This window comes from Ursus maritimus, unplaced genomic scaffold (assembly GCF_017311325.1).
Source record: "Ursus maritimus isolate PB19 unplaced genomic scaffold, ASM1731132v1 scaffold_21, whole genome shotgun sequence".
Taxonomy (NCBI): Eukaryota; Metazoa; Chordata; class Mammalia; order Carnivora; family Ursidae; genus Ursus; species Ursus maritimus.
Window position 1 is genome coordinate 46,150,736 of NW_024424564.1, and position 18,209 is coordinate 46,168,944.

At 60.7% G+C, this 18,209-nt stretch overlaps 2 protein-coding genes and 1 long non-coding RNA gene across 4 annotated transcripts in view; 2 read left to right on the top strand and 1 right to left on the bottom strand.

Moving 5' to 3' along the window:
- The first annotated feature begins 4,250 nt into the window (after positions 1-4,250).
- KCTD17 (potassium channel tetramerization domain containing 17) lies at positions 4,251-13,986 on the top strand. Its single transcript, XM_040637493.1, is given in 10 exon segments — positions 4,251-4,478; positions 5,616-5,724; positions 7,992-8,083; positions 8,948-9,043; positions 10,683-10,808; positions 12,084-12,180; positions 12,801-12,815; positions 12,818-12,870; positions 12,872-12,891; positions 13,778-13,986. Coding segments are annotated over 10 exon segments (888 nt in total). The 5' UTR covers positions 4,251-4,268; the 3' UTR covers positions 13,848-13,986.
- Positions 13,987-16,336: 2,350 nt separating this feature from the next.
- TMPRSS6 (transmembrane serine protease 6) overlaps positions 16,337-18,209 on the bottom strand; it is a 32,409-nt gene continuing 30,536 nt past the window's right edge. The window contains exon 17 of the mRNA XM_008705582.2: positions 16,337-17,889. Coding sequence (XP_008703804.2) covers positions 17,731-17,889 — 159 coding nt within the window. The 3' untranslated portion in view covers positions 16,337-17,730. The remainder of the gene's footprint in view (positions 17,890-18,209) is intronic.
- The window catches only part of LOC103676410, a 9,818-nt gene continuing 9,417 nt past the window's right edge, over positions 17,809-18,209 (top strand). For both annotated transcript variants that reach the window (XR_005836755.1, XR_572101.2), the window contains exon 1: positions 17,809-17,925. This is a non-coding gene — a long non-coding RNA (uncharacterized LOC103676410). The remainder of the gene's footprint in view (positions 17,926-18,209) is intronic.

Here is an 18,209-nt window from a genome sequence, read left to right on the forward strand (position 1 = left end):
AGGGGAAGGTCTGCGCCTCCTTAATTTCTGAAACTCTAAAGCCCAGAGCTGGGGGCAGGCTTGGTGAATGCTGACAATCAGAGGAAGTTCTAGGTGAAAGCATCGAGACATATTTGTTCTTTTATAAGTAGTCAAGTCCGCGGGCCAGTTATGCAGACTCTCCGAGCTCCATCTTTAAAATGGGCACACTAATACTGACCTAGGTTGGAATGATAACTTCCAGCACCAGCATGGCACATCGTAAATGGTCAGTTATAATAGCTAACATGCACTGCATGTAATAGCACTAAAAAGTATGAGTAACATTATGATGTAAGATGGCAAGTGGTGTAAAGTGGGGGCTGAAGAGGTTATGTAACTGGCCAGATGTCTCATAGCCCGAGAGCCATGGAGTCCATACCCTGGGCCACTGGCCTCTGAAAGCCTGTCTGAATATTTCTGGCTGCTCAGGACACACTCTTTCTGACTCAATATGCCTGTTTCTCGCCTCAGGTGACCCGAAAATGTGACTCAGAATCAACATCCCCCACTCCGAGATAGGAGACAGAACTGAGGGCCAAGGCAGCGACTGGATTGGACTGGATGTAAACACAACAGAATCGAGGCTAATCAGAATGTTCTGACATCTGAACGTGGGAAGAGGAGGACTGAACCCCAAATTCCAGCAGGGCCGAGTGACATCTTAGTCACAGAACTGACAGAAGATGTGAAGCAAGGCACTCAGATGTGGGGGAAGCTGCTAACATGAGAAGGTTCAAAACAGGCTGCGGCGATGAGCTCAGGTGAGGACTTGGGGATGTATTGTATGTTCCTTCGGCTCCATCGGGTGGCAGAGGGACTCCTAGGTCACTGTGGGTCCCAGGGGTTTAGCGTGAGGAAATGATAGCTGTTGTGCTCTGGAGTCTGGGTCCTTGGGGGTGGTCTTTCTCTCTGCCTGTCCATCCAACCCCGGCATGGAGGAGTTGCTGAGGTTGGTTTATCCTTGGGCAATGGGAATGGACCTGAAGGTCCATGAAGGTGCCTTGCCCCAGGCCCCGATCTCGGGTCCAACCAGCAGTAGACAGGGAGGCAGGACTGGTTCCAACCAAGCCACTGTTCACTGAAGCTTTGCTCAGGCAGTGTTCTGAGTGCTCTTCCGCTGCCTTCCCGTCTTAGCCCAGGGAGTCCTCACAACTGCATGAGCTACGTACTATTATTATCCTCACTGAGGTGCAGAGAGGTTAGGTGACTTTGCCAAGGTCACCCAGCTGGCATCCTTGTCTGGGAGCCTGTGCCTCTGAATCAGCCCTCCTCCTGTCTCACTTGCTTTGAAAAGCCCAATTCAGAGCCCTATTAAGAAACACCTGAAAGTTGCTCTTCCCAGAAGGGGACAGCAGGGGGCAGTGTAACGAGGAAGCAATTGAAGTTTGGTTCTCCTCCCCGTAACCATCATCCTGAGAAACTGTCTCCGGGATGTTTGGTTTTGTCCTCTAAATGGGGAAGACAGGCGAAAAGAACCATGAAGAGTGCCAGTCCGTAATCAGAAACAGGATTACCTGGGATGCTATGTTTTGTCAAAGCCTCTCAAAGCCCGCCTCCACAACCCGAAGTCCCCTCTAGAGCAGGGACCGCCACTGACATCTTTATCTCTGTGTTTCAGTGCCTGGCGCACAGCCAGTGCTCAACGGACATAACGGCACCGAATGGTGTTCGGGGCGGAGGGAAGGGGATCCTCCCCGTGACCGCGGTTCCTCATCTGTTCTTCAGGGTGAAGGACACCTGCACAAAGGGGCTACGGGACTCCGCGGGAGGCAGGAGAACGAGTGCTTATCAGCCCGGGCTTCAGAGTCCACGAGACCAGGCTTGGAGGCTGCCTCTGCACTCGGGAGCCATTCCCGGCACGATCTGCAAGGCCCACGGTCTTGGAGCCGCTGTCTTGTCTTCTGTACGATGGAAGTGGGAACAGATCATGTCCTGCTGAGTGACCCTGTGCAAGTGACACTGTGCCTCCAGTCCCGAGCCACCTGTGTAGGAGCAGGTGGGGTCAGGCCAGCCCTGGGTTCCAGCAGCTCCAAGGCACTAACCTTCAGTTTTCTCAACTTACTCCTCATGTGAACTTGTTTCGAACTGGCCCACACTTGGTCTCTGGAGTTTGGCTCTTGTTCCCCTTCCAGACTTTGCACTGTCTTCTCCCCCGACTCGATCCCCCCCCCTCCCTTCTCACCACCTCCCCGGACAGCCTTCCTAGGGTCCTAGCCCCTAGCCCTGGGATGTTTCATGTTCTCTTTTTTGGGGGGGGGGTTCTTCCTCCCTCCCGAGGCTCAGGACAACCCCACCTGTCCTCTCCAGTCCAAGTAGTTCTCCTGAGTATCACACCTGGAGAGACAACTGTCACTTCCCCCACGGGCACTGCAAAGACAGGTTGTCCCCAAACTGACCTCCTCACCCCCCTGCTCACTCCCCAGATCTGCCTCTCCTCCTATTCTGCCTCTCCTGCTTCATAGAACCTTCTACTTCTGCCTCCTCCCTCCTTCCCACAGCCCGTTGAACCTGAGTCTTTACTTCCATTTCCTAAGTAGCCACCGAATCCACCCTCTTCTGTCTTGGCCCGTTGACACTGCCTTGGTTTGAGCTTCCCCCCGTCCTGACCCAGGTGGCCTCCTAACTGGTCTCTCAGTGCTTCAAGCCATCCTCCCTGCAGCCCCCGGAGTGGTCCAAGTGGCCAAGCTGACCATATCGCTCCCTGCCTACCACCTTTAAGTGGATATAGAAATATTTCTTGCTCTAGCTTTGTTTTAGCAGACAATGGTTGAGGGCTCACACTATGTTCCAGGAGTGCTGCTGAGCTTTCAAGGCCAGTCCGTGTCCCATTTCATTCATCCACCCGTCCACCTGTCCATCCATCCACCCAATATACTGAAAGCCAGGGCCTATGCCAGGTGTTTAACAGACATTATATAATGTAATCTTCACAACAATGCTCTGGGGGAGCAACTATTATAATTCCCATTTTGCAAAAGAAAAAACCTCAGAGAGGCTCAGAGAGGAAGTTGCCCAAGAACATATTGGTGAGTTCTCAGGAGCAACATTCTAGCAGCTGTGACCTATTCCCTGCCAAAGGGGAGGGCTTTGTGGCGAAGGCAGAGCCTTGGATGGTAACTGAACTTTTGGCACAAGGCCAGGCAGCCTAGTGTGGGGAACCCAGGGTGTTGGGGGGGCGGACCCGGGATCACTGAGGGGAACCTCAGACCCCTCCCCCTTAATCCAGGACCAGGACAGACACATCTAGGAGAGAAAGATAAGGAGGGCAGCTTTCCTCTCGGCCCCTGTCCCTACCTGGTCCCAGATGACATGAGGAGCTGCCCCTGTTCCTCCACCCTGCAGTACCCACAATGTCAGTGCCAACTCCAAGTTATCTGACCTAGAAGGGGACCCACAGAATCAATCCCTCCTCCCCCTCCCGAATTACAGATGGAAAACTGAGATCTCGCCCAATACCTCAGCCTACAAAAGCCGGGATGAAAACCCAGTCCTCCAGACTTTGATCCAGCGCCCTGTTTGCCCTTCCTCCCTAGACATCTTTCCCAGGGAGCACCGGCAGCCCATGGGTTGGCCGGACCCACCTGGATTGCCGGCCTGCCACTCACCAGCTGTGTGAGTCAGGGAGCTCACTTCACATCTGCGTCCTCGCCTGTGCAATATGGGTATGGTGATACCAACCTCACAGGGCTGCTGAGAGCTTCAGTGACTAATAGAGACATCTGGAATACAGTGGGTGGTCGGTCAACTTTCAGCCCATATATGTTGTCCTCAAAGAACCTCCGTTGGCCAGGAGCCCGGCCTGCTCCCCACCCCCACACACAAAGGGCAGTATGAGTGCATCTTGGAAAATAGATACAGGTGAATGCTGCGGAATCCTGGGAGCAGTAGTTTCTTTCCGTTATCAGCTGTTTGATGACCCAGACCCGACAAAGAGAAAACAGTCATGTGAAGAACACACGGGAGGGAGGAGTGCGGGTTTGGAGTAGCACACTCTGTTGTCCCGGTGACCTCGAAGCTGACCTTCCCCAAACACCGTGACTCGGCCAAAGGGCTTCTTCTAGAGGCCGGGTCTGCGGGCCGCCTATGAAGCGCGGAGTGGGTCGGGCTGGGAGGGCGGCTCGCGGGCTCCGGAGACCCCGCCCCCCCACTCCGGCCGCCCCGCCTCCCCCCTTCCGGGGGCGCGGACTACAGCTCCCGGCATGCCCGGCGCGCGGTACCTGCCCGCCCCCAGCCGCCGCGCCCGGAGGATGCAGACGCCGGGGCGAGCCGGGAGGATGGAGGCCGGGGAGGCAGCGCCGCCGGCGGGGATGGGCGGCCGCGCGGCGGGCGGCTGGGGCAAGTGGGTGCGGCTCAACGTGGGGGGCACGGTGTTCCTGACCACCCGGCAGACACTGTGCCGGGAGCAGAAGTCCTTCCTCAGCCGCCTGTGCCAGGGGGAAGAGCTGCAGTCGGACCGGGTGAGGCCCTCGCGGTGGGCGGCCGTCGGGCGGGGGGTCCTCTGCCTGCCCGAATCGGGGCCGCCCTGGCCGGCAACCCGGCTGGTTTTATTTCCCAAGAGCCGGAGGCAGGAAGAACTGGCCGGACGAAGTGGATGGGAGAGTGAGGGATGTGCCCATTGCCGTGGCAACGGGACAACGCCAGGCCGCGGCCATTTGGAACCTTCTGAGCACTGCCCCGGGCTCCCGCTCCGGGAGGCTGGTGGATCGGGACTCTCCCTCTCCTTTAGGGCCTGCCCTCCTTCCCAAACGGGACTCCCGTACTGGGGAAGGGAGTTACTGAGGCTGCTTCCCCCGCCCTTTGGGGTGTGGGTGGCCTAGGAGTGCAGGGAGCTGGGTGGAGAAGTCCTGGGGTGCCTTCTGAGCTGGGCTTCATCAGGGAGGAGCCCTGGCCTCTCTGGCACCATTTCTGGGCTCCCATCCCAGCTCTGCTGCAAACTGCCTGCATGACCTTGGGTCAGACCCCTCCCTGCTCCAGGCTCAGCCTCCTGTCTGTAACCAGAGGAGGCTGGTCTGGAGGAGACCTCTAGGGCCCCCTCTCCCTCATTCCCTGACTCTCTGATGCTGTGACCTTGGGCAAGTCCCCTCACCCCTTGATGTCTCCGTTTTACCCCTGTAGAGTTGTATGGACTCCCACCCTGCCTCCCTGCAGGCCGTGCCTGTCCAATGAGATCGCAGCTCCTTTGGAAACTTGTAAACATCCAACATCCCCAGAATGACTGGGGATCTGATGGAGATAGTGTAGGGCAGGCTTCAGGGGAACAGTCTCTAAGAGGGACAATCACTGAACCCTACTCTGGGTCAGGTGCCCCTCAGAACTCATGCTTACAATGACCCCTCATTATGGGGGAGCGGAGCGAGGCTCAGAGAGGCCAAGTCACTGGCCCAAAGTCACACAGTGAGGAAAAGGCAGAGGCAGGATTTGAACCTAGGTGTTTCTGACCCCAAAGCCTTTCTGCTTCATCATGCCCCTTTGTTCCAGGGAAGAGCAGACTCTGGGTTCACTCCCTCCCTCCAATCCATACTGGGCCTGAAGTAGGGCGGGGGGAGGGGGGAGCCTCACTCTCCTCTCACGGCCTGTGCCCTTCATCTCCATAGGATGAGACTGGGGCCTACCTCATTGACCGTGACCCCACCTACTTTGGGCCCATCCTGAACTTTCTTCGGCATGGCAAGCTGGTGCTGGACAAGGACATGGCTGAGGAGGGTGAGTTGGGCCAGGGGGCCGGCTGGGACCCTCATCCTAGCTCTGCCCTCTGAAGTCTGCCAGGGCCTTCCATGGAGGTCCAAAGCTATTTCTCCCAGTCAGGGCAGGGGGGACATTTAACTTCTTTCCTGTTGCCTGCCTCCTTATCCCCGACCAGGCTGAATCCCAAAGCCTCTGCCTGGACTGAGCCTCGGGGCTCTACCGAGCTGACCAGCCTGAGCTTTTGCTGAGTGCCAACAGAGAGGCAGAGGATAGAGGGAGCCTGTGAGGCCGGCAGCCTCTGTTGTGGGCAGGGATGCCCTTTCTCCTGACCTCCTGGGAAGCCAGGTGTGAATGGGTGGAGATGGGCTGAGAGGAGGAGGTCTGGCTCTCTCTCTGTGGGGGATCCGCTATCTCAGATGCCTGGTGAGGGCTGGCAGTCAGCAGGTGGGTGGAGCAGGGGACTCTTCCCCCAAATCCAGCGGCCTCTGTAGCACAGCTGGTTGTGGGAGGAGGTGGGGGAGGAGAGCCTGCTCCCCAGCAGGGGTTTGGTTCCTCTGGGGCCTGGGCCGGCTGGGCCCATAGATGCCCACTTCTGGCTCCAGCCCATGGTTGGAGAAGCCGTGCCAGAGAGAATATCCTCTTGGAAAAGCCTCAGCCAGGGGCAGGGACTACAGTCAGGGCCAAGTCAACTCTTCCTTGGGGCACAGGGCGTGGCTCTGGGTCAACCGACCCAGCCAGGCCAGCTTGGACATGTCACTTCTCCTTTCTGAGCCTCCACTTGTGTATATAAATTAGGGGCGGTGAGAGCATGTTTGGGGACAACAAGTGTCCTGAGTCCTGGTGCTTGTACCCTGTGGGTGTCTAGCACAGCCCATCCTTCCTCACTCGGAGCCCATGGTCTTCCTTCCTGACCCGCATGGGACCTGGTGGTCTAGAGGCCAGGTAGCTCCCCAGCAGACTAGGGCTTCACTCTCAGAGCCCACTGTGGGCACCAGTCCCGCCGCTTTCAGGGCGCTCTGCAGGGAGCACAGATACCCGGGGCCCAGGAGCAGGACCCGCGGGGAGGGGAGGTGAACACTCCAGCTGTGTCCCAGCTGACATCTGTGTACAGGTTCTGGGATTCTCCCAGTTCTGCCATGCCCAGCACCTCAGACAGGGCCGGGGCCCTCACGGAAGGAGCCTTAGGACCTGGGAAGAGATTTACTAGCTGCGTGACACCAAGAAAGTCACTTATGCTTCTGTGCCTCCATGCCCCCATCTGTGAAATGGGGTGACAGTAGCACCCGGCACCAAGGACCCGTGATGCCACGTTAGCCGTGTGTCTGTCATCTGCAGGGCTCACAAGGGGTCCTCAGGCAGCAACATTTAGTGACCGCCTAGTCTGTGTCAGGTGCCGTGTGAGTGCCTGGGACAGCAGGGTCGATCAGACATGGGCCGTGTCCTCAAGGAGCCCAGAGGCCGGTCAAGGAAAGGACTAGAGGGGGCCCCTGCCCTGTACGAACTCAGGGGAATCCAAAGGCGTGGGGCCACTCCCCTTCACTGGAAAGGTGACTCACTTAGTCTCCGAGACTCTCAGTTCCCTCAGCTGTGAAGGGACAATAATGCCTGCTTCCCCCTGTCCCTAGGGCTCATGATGAGCGCAGGAGGGGCTTTGCAAACTGTAGCGTGGGGGAGAGGCATGGGCACAGAGATTATGCATTTATAGTGGGCTCTGAAGTCAGAGGAGCTTGAATTTGGATCCCAGCTCTGCCACTTACTGGCTGCGTTGCCTTGGACAGCTGCTTCTCTTTCCGGCCCTCAGTTTCCCCAATTGTTCAGCGGAGGCAACGAAGGTACCTGCTTCTGGTGCTAAGAATGAACTGCAGGAGAGAACATAAAACGCTTAGCCCCAGGACCTGCACCGAGCACATGCTTCATGAGGGGGAACATGTCATAGGGGGTCCGCCAAGGTCTTTCTCGTGGTGCGGCATTCTAGGCTCCAGTCCCAGCAAGCCTCTGCCTCTTGCCAGCCCCAGAGCAGCCCCCAGATGAGGGCACTGGCAGGTGTCCCTAGGTCACCAGGCCCAGCACAGCAGGGGTGTAGAGCTGGTTGGATGGCAGCATCTCCTTCCACGGAGAGTGTGGGATCCAGGGAAGGAAACGTTCCCTCCTGCTTGAGCCCTGAACTCAGAGATGCTCATCACTGCCCGTAACGGGCGTGGGAGTGGGTGTGGAGGCAGAGGGAACAAGGGGAGAAGAGGGCACGGGGACCATCGAGTGACCGTGGGCTGCCCGGTGTGTGCTAGGTGTCCTAGAGGAAGCCGAGTTCTACAACATCGGCCCGCTGATCCGCATCATCAAAGACAGAATGGAGGAGAAGGACTACCCCGTCACCCAGGTCAGGAGCGCCAGGGCAGCTGTGGCGGGAGAGGAGGCCGGGGGGCGGGGGGGGGGTAGGCGGGAGGAGGCTTGAGAGAGGTGGAGAGGCCAAGCTAGCCTGTAAAGGGAGGGTGTGGTCCAGCTCCCAGGCTGCCCAGCGAAAGCCCCAGACTGGGAGAAGCACACTGAGTTCTGTCCCCGACGTGGCTCTGTTCACTGTATGACCCTGGGCCCATCACGGCGCTCTCTGGACCTTGATTTCCCCTTGTGGAATATAGAGGTGCTGAGACATTCACTCTTCCCTTCCTCACAAGCAAAATGGGGTCCGTGTGGAGGTACAGGGGGCCGTGTGGGGGCAATGCAGGATGAGCGAATGACCCATTTCGTGGGATCAGGTAGGCCCCTGGTGGGCAGGGCACGAACCGCTGGAGTTCACATTTCTGAGCTTGGGCCCTGGGCCCAGTCTGGGAGGAGCTAGAGGGATTCTCTGGCCACCCTGGGGGCGACATGGGTGTGTGTGGGGGGGCAGGTGGTGAGGCACCCTCTCCCAGCCCCCGGAGATCAAAGCAGGGAGGTTCCATGTCGTCCTTGTGGCCCCCTTGTATCACCCATGTCCCGGCTCTGCCACACGTCAGCTAGGTGACCGTGGGCGAGTAAGACCCCCTCGGAGCCTCTGTGAAAATCCCATAACTCCTAGGGTGTGTGGAGGATTAAGTGATCCCGCAGGTCGAGTGCCTGGCACGTAGTAGGTACTCAGAACATGGCCGCCGCCTCCTCTCCTTCTCGGGGTATGTGGTGTGGGTGGGGAGAGAAGGAGCTGGGGGGCTGACAGGTGCGCCTGCCGCTCCCGCGGGTGTCCTCCACGTCGCCTCTCTGCCTGCAGGTCCCCCCCAAGCACGTGTACCGCGTGCTGCAGTGCCAGGAGGAGGAGCTTACACAGATGGTGTCCACCATGTCCGACGGCTGGCGCTTCGAGCAGGTGCGCGGGGGCCCTGGGGCCCCACCTGCCACCTCTGAGCTTCCGGGCAAGGCAGGCCCTTCCCTTCCGCAGCCCCAGGCTTGGGTTCCCTGCCACAGACCCCCAGCCGTCACATCGAGCAAGGTTTCGAAAAGGCCACACGGAGGCACAGGGGTTCTCACAGCCACCGGGGAGTGGTCTATACAGCAGGACGAGCAGGTCTCTTGCCCCCAAACAACAGCTCGGGGGCAAGGAGACGAGCGCCACATGAGTGAGTGGACTCCCACCTCGGGTCAGCACCTTCTGTGACGAGTGCACAGCTACAGGTCCCAGGGTCCCCACAAGTGACAGGCCAAGTCACGGCCTCGCCACGTCCGGGAAGCCCAAGCAGTGGCTTCCCACGAGGATTCACAGGGACCGATCATCCCCCGGTTCACGTGCAGTTTACGCATCAGGAGACACTTAACACAAGAGCCACGCAGCTCACGGCCCTCCTCTCAGTTTCCAGAAGAGCAGAGCTGGCAAGTTAACCCAAGGTCACATGGGCCCTTAGTGAAGGAAAAGGGTTTGGCTAGCCCTTTGCCTGCGTCCACGCACAGCTCCTTGCCTGTGGAGGTTGAAGGAGGGAGAAGGCTGGGGCTCCGCAGGACAGCCGGGCAGGATGGAGGAACAGGCCCTGTCTAGGAGCCAGAGGCCTGGACCCAACACTTAACATGCCACGTGACCTTGAGCAAGTCCTATCTCCTCACTGGGCCTCAGTTTCCTAATCTGTGATGTGGGCCAGTAGTGCTCGCTTCGCAGGACTGTCGTGAACATGGGAAGGGCCGTTGATAAAGTCCTTAGCCGAGGGTAGGGCTGCAGACACTGGAGGCAGCCAGCATCACGCAGACTCTCGGTCTGTAAGTCTACAAGACTCCAGAGAGGACTCAGGATCCCGGATTCGAATCCCTGTTCCACTCGTCCTGGTTGTGGGACTTCTGCAGGGTCATCACCTCCTCAAGCACTGTCTGCCAGAGGGGCTGATGGTTTTCACGGCCTGTCGGCTGAGGGTCCCTGGGGGCTGAACGTCATGCACAGGGCCTTGTGCTTGTGGTTATGCTAGGGACCCCAGAACAAAAGTGGGGCTGCTCTTAGAGCCTACAGGAGCCTTTGGCAATCGCATGGGCTCTCAGAGGCCGGGCTGACGGCTCGCTGGCCTAAGGAATGGACAACCTGTTCTACCTCTGCTTCCAAGAATGAACAGAATATTCTCTGGGGCCCCATCATGCCAACCCTACCCTACGACTTGGTTCTGGGGCTGCTTCAGCCACATCTGGAACAGAGGGGGACGACCTGCCCATCATCGGCCTCCACCTGTTTTTAGAAAGTGGCCCCTAGTTCTGGGGCTGGGGTGCAGGGTGGGGAGCAGCAAAGATAAGGCAGCCTTCTTCCAAGGAACAGGCCCAGCCAAGCCAGGGGGGTGGCTGGGCCTGGGAGCCGGCCAGACACCTAGGTGGGGGATGGGAAGAAGACTGACTTTCTGCGGAAACTCAGGGCTGGGCCTGAACAGCCAGATCGGGACGTAAGTTGGTATCTTGACCAGTGTGGATGTCAACGCCCCTTCCCTGCTGGCTGCCTTCCACCCAGCCCGTCATCTTTCTCCCCATGCTCTGCCCCCCAGCTGGTGAATATCGGCTCCTCCTACAACTACGGCAGCGAGGACCAGGCAGAGTTCCTGTGCGTGGTGTCCAAGGAGCTCTACAGCTCCCCACACGGGCTGAGCTCGGAGTCCAGCCGCAAAACCAAGGTGAGCCCCCAGCCTCAGCTTCCCTGCCCCACTCTTGCCTCCCTCCCCTCCACCTAGCCATCCCTGCTTCTTTCTCCCTCCTGCTGCACACACATCACCACCCAGTCACAGCCAATGCCATCCATCCCATACCACCCATGGTCCCATCTGCTCACGGCGGTTACCCAGGCCCAGGCGGGGGGAGAAGTGAAATGGGATCAGGACCGTTCCTAGGGCACAGCAGGAGGGGACCTAGATGCCGTTTGAAAGGGGCTCCTGAAACCAGGAGTTTGGGCATGGTGTGCTGTGTTCTGCATGACCTTGGACAAGCCCTGGCCCTCTCGGCCCCCCTGTCGTGTTCTCTGAAAGCTGAGGGTAGACCACGTCCTGTCTGTGGTACCGTCAAGCTGAGAACTTCTGGGATCCAAATGGCCAGTTTATTTCCCAGAGGCTGGTAAATGTCCCCAGCTGGTCTGGGCCAGGGCAGAGAAGCCGAATGTGTGAATCCTGCCCCTTTCCCGGGCCCCTTTCTCAGGTGCTCTGCAGGAAGGGGGGTTCAGGAACCCCATGGGGCTCAGCCATGTGTTTCTGGCCCTGGCCTTTGGGACAGCAACAGCCGGCCGTGGGAAGGGGGCTGAGCAGAGGTCCTGCCACCCTGAACCCAGAGCCAGTCAGAGGCCTCGAGGGCCTTTGGGCGGGCCCATGGGGCGGGGCAGCAAGCCAGGCTGGGAAGAAGGGAGACCATTCCTCCCGGGGGCCTGTCTCCGTGCATTGGAGACTTATGAACCCTGGCTTCCTATCTGTCTGCCTCCCTGTCCTGTGACCTCCCCTGCCCACACTACCCCCATCAGGGCCAGTGGCTGGCACCGCCAAAGCCTCAGAGCCTGGGGTGTCGGAGCCTGTGGAGGGCATCCCAGATGTGCGTGGTGTCCGCCCTGGGCCTCCCCTGGCCTCCTTTCTACTCTGGGTCCTCCTAAAGTGGGGCCTTCCCAGGAGCCCCTCGAGGATACCCTGGCCCCACACCCATCCCGTTCCTCTCCCGCCCCTCACCCGGTCTCGCTCCGGATAACGGCAGCCAGGCTGATCGGTGAGGTCCCGGCAGGGGCCCGTTCTGGGCCCTTTCTCCAGTCCCTTCCCAGGCTCCCAGGGGACTGGACAAGACGCCCCAGCTTCTCCCTCCTCAAGGTCCCCCTCCGTCCGGCCCTGAGGTGGGGCCCGCGGGGCCAGCCGCCAGCCGGCCCGGCCCCTCGGTAGCTGTGCGCTCTTTCTTCCCTGGGTCCGCCGGCTGGTGCACAGAGCGCCGAGGAGCAGCTGGAGGAGGAGCGGCAGCAGGAGGAGGAGGTGATGGTGGAGGTGGAACGGGTGCAGGTGGAGGCAGATACCCAGGAGAAAGGTGCAGCCACCCCCCGAGGAGAATGATTGCTAATAAGAGCCGGAGCCTCCCGCCCACTGCCCGCTGGAGCCAGCTGCAGCCCCGGGGGCCGGGGCCTGCGGGGGGACGGGCCGCCAGGGCTAGCTCCGCCGCGCCGCCCGCCGCGGCCGCATAACCGTCCCTTCTCTCACTTTCTCTTTGCAGCCCTGTCATCTCAGGAGCCCGCTAACCTTTTCTCCCTCCCACCACCGCCTCCTCCTCCTCCGCTTCCCGCCGGAGGCCCTGCCTCATCTCCACCCACCTCTTCTTCCTCCTGGATCTCATCTGCACCCTGCCTCTTCCCTCTCTGCCCCTGCCCGGGTTTCCTCTCCGCCTGCTCGCCCCTCCCTCCCGGGGCCGCCCCGGGCCCGGCCCCCCGCGCCCTCCGCCCCGGCGCCCCGGCCCCGCCTCCCCGAGCGCCCCGCCTGCCGCCTCCCGCGCTCCCGCTGGCACCTCCCGCTCCCCGGTCCGGGCACGTGGGCCCCCGCCGCCTCTCCGCCGGGCCCCCCAGCCCCGCCGCGGCCGCCGGACGCCGCTGAGGCCGGGCAGCCCCGGGCCAGAGCCTCACCTGCTCGCCTCCTCCTCACCTCTCCTCCTTGCAGGTTCCCGTCCGCACCCCTCCGACCTGAGGCTGCGCTGGCAGTGAGGGCTCCTCCTCGGCCCCTCGCCCGCCCCCCAGAGCCGCCATCCCTGGTTTGTAGCTTGGCGGAGCTGGAGGGAGGGCGGAAGCCAGGAGGGGGCGCGGCTCCCGTTCCTGGACCCGAGCCCGGCGCTCCGCTGACTTTCTCCCCTCACCTGTTTTGGCCTTGGCTGTGAGGCGCTGAGAGGGGAGGAATGTCAGGGGGCCGGCCTCGTTCCCAGCCATCCGTCAGAACCAGAGCTCCAGAGCCGGGCTGGGAAGGAGGGAGGGGAAAGCCGGCATCACAGCCTCCCCTGCCATGGGATTCCCTGGCTCTTGGGGAGAGTGGGGGGGTGGGGAGGGTGGGGAAGGATGGCCGGCCTTGGATTCCCTTGGCCTACAAGGAATCAGCCAGAGCTGGCTAAGGATCGGGGTGTCACAGAAAAAGTCCTGGCCTGGTGCCCCCGAGCCCCTCCTCAATCTTATCTGCCTGCTGTGTGACCTTGGGCAAGTCGCTCTCTGGGCCATAGTTGCCTCTGAAATGGAGACAGACAGCTGCTGTCTGTGACCTTTTGCCTGAGACAGCAGGGACCTGGCCTTGACACCCCTGGCCAGAGTCTTGGTGACTCTGGCCTCCGAGGCAGCCACCACCCAGCCCAGGATGGGGCATGGGGCTCCCGGATGGGCGAGCTGGGTCCCCTTCCTGCTCCCCCTCCTCGGCTCTGAATTCACCTTCTCTGGGCCTCAGCCCCCCACCCTCTTCTCAGAAGGGAGCCTGTGACTCACCTACCTCTTTCTCTCTCCCTCTCTTCCCTGCCCCTCCCTCCATTTCAATCTCCTCTCTGCCCTCCCCTGGCCTTGCCTCACCCCTCCTCACTGGCCCCACCCTCTCTTCCCCGTCCTGGTGTTCTGACCACCCTCCCACCCGTCCCCCTGCCCCTTCCCCCTCTTATTTTCTAGCTGTTACAAGCCAGAGGCACCCGGATGTGAGGCCCCAGATCACCTCCAGGGACTTGGGGTTCCGATCTGAAATCCTTTATTTTTGTACCGCGGGGTGGGCACCTGGCTCCAGGCGGAGGAAGCACTCTCCCCCCTGCCACTTCTGTCTACACCTGCGGGGCTGTGATTTCCCCCTGCCTCTGGGGGCCGGGCGGGGGCCCGCTGGGACCTCTCAAGGCCCGAGGTGGGCCCTGGGACCCCTGGGCAGAGCAGCCTGCCTGTGGCCAAAGTGTGGCGCTGTCCAGCTGTGTTTCCCACGCCCCCATAGTCCCTCCCCTGGGTCTCCCAGCTGCATGAATGGTACCCTCCCCCCTGACCCGGTCACATCTCCTCCCTGAGCCTTAGTCTTCCTCCTCTGTGCAATGGGTTTGCTCTCCCCGCCGCCACCGCCTACCTCACAGGGTTGTTGTGAGGGTTACAAAGAGGAGCAAGGTCCCAGAACGCCCTCGGGGAGTGTACAAAGCACCCGACTGGAGCGTGGCCCTGCCTCCGCCCTTCCCTCAGAGGGGGAAGAACCTGCTCAGCCCCAGATGGAGAGTCAGGTATTGGAGGGGTGAAGGGTGGGAGGGGGGTTGGCCTTGTGGGAAGAAGACGGAGGGTGACCCAGCCTTCACCTTGGCTGCTCCCATCCCTGTCTGCCCTGCTGGGTCCAGGAGGGGCAGGCGGGGGCCCAGCAGGGGCATGGTGGCCATGAAGGAAGTAGGGAAAAGGGTAAGGGGGACACTCCTCTCTTCGCCCAGGGGAGAGTCTGGGGGTAGCAGGGGCTGAGCAAGAGGCCCCTCCTGCACTTATGATCCCCCGGGCTGTGTCCAACCCCACCATGTAATAAAACCTGCAGAAACAGCCGCTGGGCTGCCTTCCTCTCTTCCTCTGGGCCACTTTCGGGGACTAGCGAAACTCAAGGTGGGGTCAATGACTCACAGGTAATGGAGCTTTTTCTTAAAGCCCTGGGCCCTGCCCTGCGGTCACTGTCCTGTGTATTGGGGGAGGGAGGTCATGGCTCCATCCTCTGCCCAGTGGCCCACAATAAGGGCACCAACTCTGCCTTGCTGGGAGAACTTGGGCAGGTGCCTGCCCTCCCTGGGCCTCAGTTAACGCATCTGTGAAGTGAAGAGTTGGACCGGGGGACTTCCAAGCCCCTGGAGCCATGCAGGTCTCTTCCTGCCTCTGGGCAGCCGTAGACCAACTGGGGATGTTCCCGGAATCAGGAGAGCAGGGCCCCCCACTTCCCAGCCTCACCCCACCATTCCCGTGGCCCTTTGCTCCAGCCTCTTCTGCATCGCGATCCCACCCGGGGACACCCCTTCTGCTTCCTTTTGTGACTTTTCTTGGTCCCCTCCACCCCTCCCTAGCGCTACCAATCCTTCTGCCCCGAGTCCCAGGAAATAGAAACACCCGGGCTCCTGCTCCACCTTCTCTCCGAGCGCGCTGGACGCTGGGCTTCAGCAGGACCTCCTCCCCGCCCGCCTGGCCGGTCCCTTCACGTACCTTGTCCCGCTAAGTGTCTACCGTGCCCCCCTGCCCCAGCATCTTAGCGCTGCTAGGGACATCCCGGCAAAGCAGGGGTCCCCTAGGCAGAGATTTTCCCCAGGGCCAGGTGAGGCTCCCGCTGCTCCACTCAAGCCTGGGGGCCCCTCGCCACTGCCCTTGGGACATCCTGCTCGCTGCACTGACCTCACATTCTGTGTCCAACTTTGTAAAAAGTCACCAGGAGGCTTGTTAGAAGAACAGATTGTCCACCCCTACCCCCCAGTTCTGACTAAGACTGGGGTGGAGCCCATGAATTTGCATTTTAGCGAAGGGCCCAACACTGCGCCTGCTGGCCTCGGCCTCGGTGAGAAGCCTGAGAGGCCACGGTGGAATACTTTAACATCCTGCCCCACCCAGAGCTGTGCCCGGCCCCCCCACCCCCTGCAGCGTCTGCTGGGTCTGCTCTGTCTCCTCTATCTCCCTCCCTCCCCCTCTTCGCGCCCCCCCACTGCAGGTGGGCCCAGCAGGCAAGCCATTGGAGGCACTGGGGTCCTTGGATGTGCAGCCATAGCCACTCCCTGCTTTTGAAATTTTCCCCCACCCCGTCCCGAGGCTCCCCTTCCTTATCCCAGCTAGGCTTCAAGGAAGACTTGTCCACAGGACTCAACTCCCCCCTTCCTTACCTCCACCGCTGCACCCAGAGGGCACCCTTGACCCTCCCTGACCACTCCCACTTGGCTAAGGTTCCACCCTTCAGCTCCGCTCCCGCTCTGGCCACAGCCCTCAGCCTCCCTGGTGGGCCCCCATCTGTAGTGTCTGTCTCCCCGCCTCTTCAGTCTTCCCACTCACCTTCTGCGGAGAGGCTCTGAAATCCCTCCTCCAGACCTCAGGCCCCACATATCTCCTGCACACCTCCCTCCCAGAGGCCTTCCGAGCTCTGACGAGTCCTCAGAGCCTTTCCTTCCCCAGGTGCCCGAGGCCAGGCGGCAGGGCCTGTGGTCCTTCTACAACGTGAATCCACTCGTATCACTCTCCTGCTAAACAGCCTTCCTCCGTGGCTCCCCAGAGCACCCGAGCACCCAGCATCAAGTCCTTAACTCAACTTCAAATTCCTTGTCATCTGATCTCCGTTTGCTCCCCTCTCAACCTCTCTTTAACTCAAAACAGCTCATCAATGTGCCCCATTCTTTTGGGACTTACACCTTTGCACATGCTGTTCCCCTGGCTGGAATGCCCTTCCCCACCTTCGCCACCTTTGGGCCGCAACGCAAGTCTCACCTCCTCCAGGCAGCCTTCCCTGACTTCCCGAGTTCCAGGCTACCCCCAAGCCCCTTCACACTGGATTGTCATCCCCACCCCTCCTGAGATAAGGAGCCGAGTTCTGTGCATTTCTGTGGCCTGTAGCAGGAGACTGAGGGCTTGCTGAATGAAGGATCCCAGGAATGCAAAGGGAGTGTCGCGCTGAGAAGTGGTGGACTGGGAACCAAGAGGCAGGACTTCCACACCAGGCTTCAATCCGAACCCGCCAGTGTGATCCTGAGGATTGCTCCGCCCCTCTGCCTCAGTTTCCTCCCAAGCTTGCAGACGGAGCCTATCACTTGTTCCCTCCTTCTGATCCGAGGGGTCACCAAACCACCGCCTTCCTGGGGTTGCTCTTGGGACCTGAGCAACTGCCCTGGAGGTCACCCCTGCCCCCACTGACCCCACCTCGGCCTTCTAGCCATTTGACGAAGAGACTGAGCAGGAAGCAGAGTTCGCTCAGTCAAGAGTGTGGAATAGATGCCCCGGGCCCCATTCAAACCCCACAGCAGGGCCTCAGATCAAATGGCTTTATTCCACAGGGCAGTGGAGCTCACTTCCAGGTGAGAGTGGGCAGTGGAGGCCCAGGGGCAGGTAGGGGTGGGGTGAGGACCCTAGACCCGGGGCTCCCCCCACCCTTTGGCTTATGGTGGCAGCTGGCCCACTTGGCTGTCTCCAGGGCTCTGGGGGCCCCTCCTTAGGGGCGCCTCCCATCCCCACCCCTCAAGTTCACAGGCTGAATCTGCTCTCTGCGTTGGCAGAGGGGAGCTCAGGCACCCCTGTTGGGACCCGGAAGCCCCATTATCACTGCTGAACTATTCCCTGCTCCCCCCCACCACCACCAAATCAGTAGCAGAGGAAGGGGAAGGAGGAGGCAATAGGCTGGATGTGAACCCCTCCAGCTGGGCCTGCTGACTGTCTGGGCCCTGGGGTGCAGGGGGAGTTGACCACCAGCTAACGGCCCTTCTCCTCCTGTTGCCCTCCCTGGGGCAGATGTCAGGGAGCAGGTTGGGGGACGACGGGATGTTACCTCCAGCCTCCATGGGGCCCTGCTGCCCCCAGAATACTTGCTCCCCTGCCTAGCAGGTGCCCTGGACTCCCTGAGTCCAGGAGGTGGGCCCCAGCTCTGCAGGGAGGGGAGCTCCTCAGGTCAGCACCTGCTGGATCCAGCCAATCACCCCTGTGATGCGGGTGTAGACACCAAAGTAATTGGGCCGGCCACAGCCCAGGCCCCAGCTGACCAGCCCCGCCAGAAACCATCGGCCACTGGGCTCCTTGCACACCAGCGGACCTCCCGAGTCGCCCTGAAAGGGGGAGAGGAGAGACAGGGCTGCATCAGGGTAAGCTGGGGCTCCTGACTGCCGGGAATTTTCCAAGTGACAACAAGAGACTCTTCTGAAGCCTCTACTTGCCCTGCTCCTGATCTATGGAGAGAGCCCAGAGCAGCCCTGCCTCAAGTCCCTTCACCTCCCCGAACCTCAGTTTCCTTAATAATAAAGTTGGGCCAGCCATCCCCGCCTTGCTGGGAGGCCATGGGGCTTCAGCAGGCTGGTGGGAGCAGAGGGCCAGGCCTTGCGTGATGTGAGCGCCGCCCTCCCTCCCTCCTCTCAGCCCCCCCCCCCCC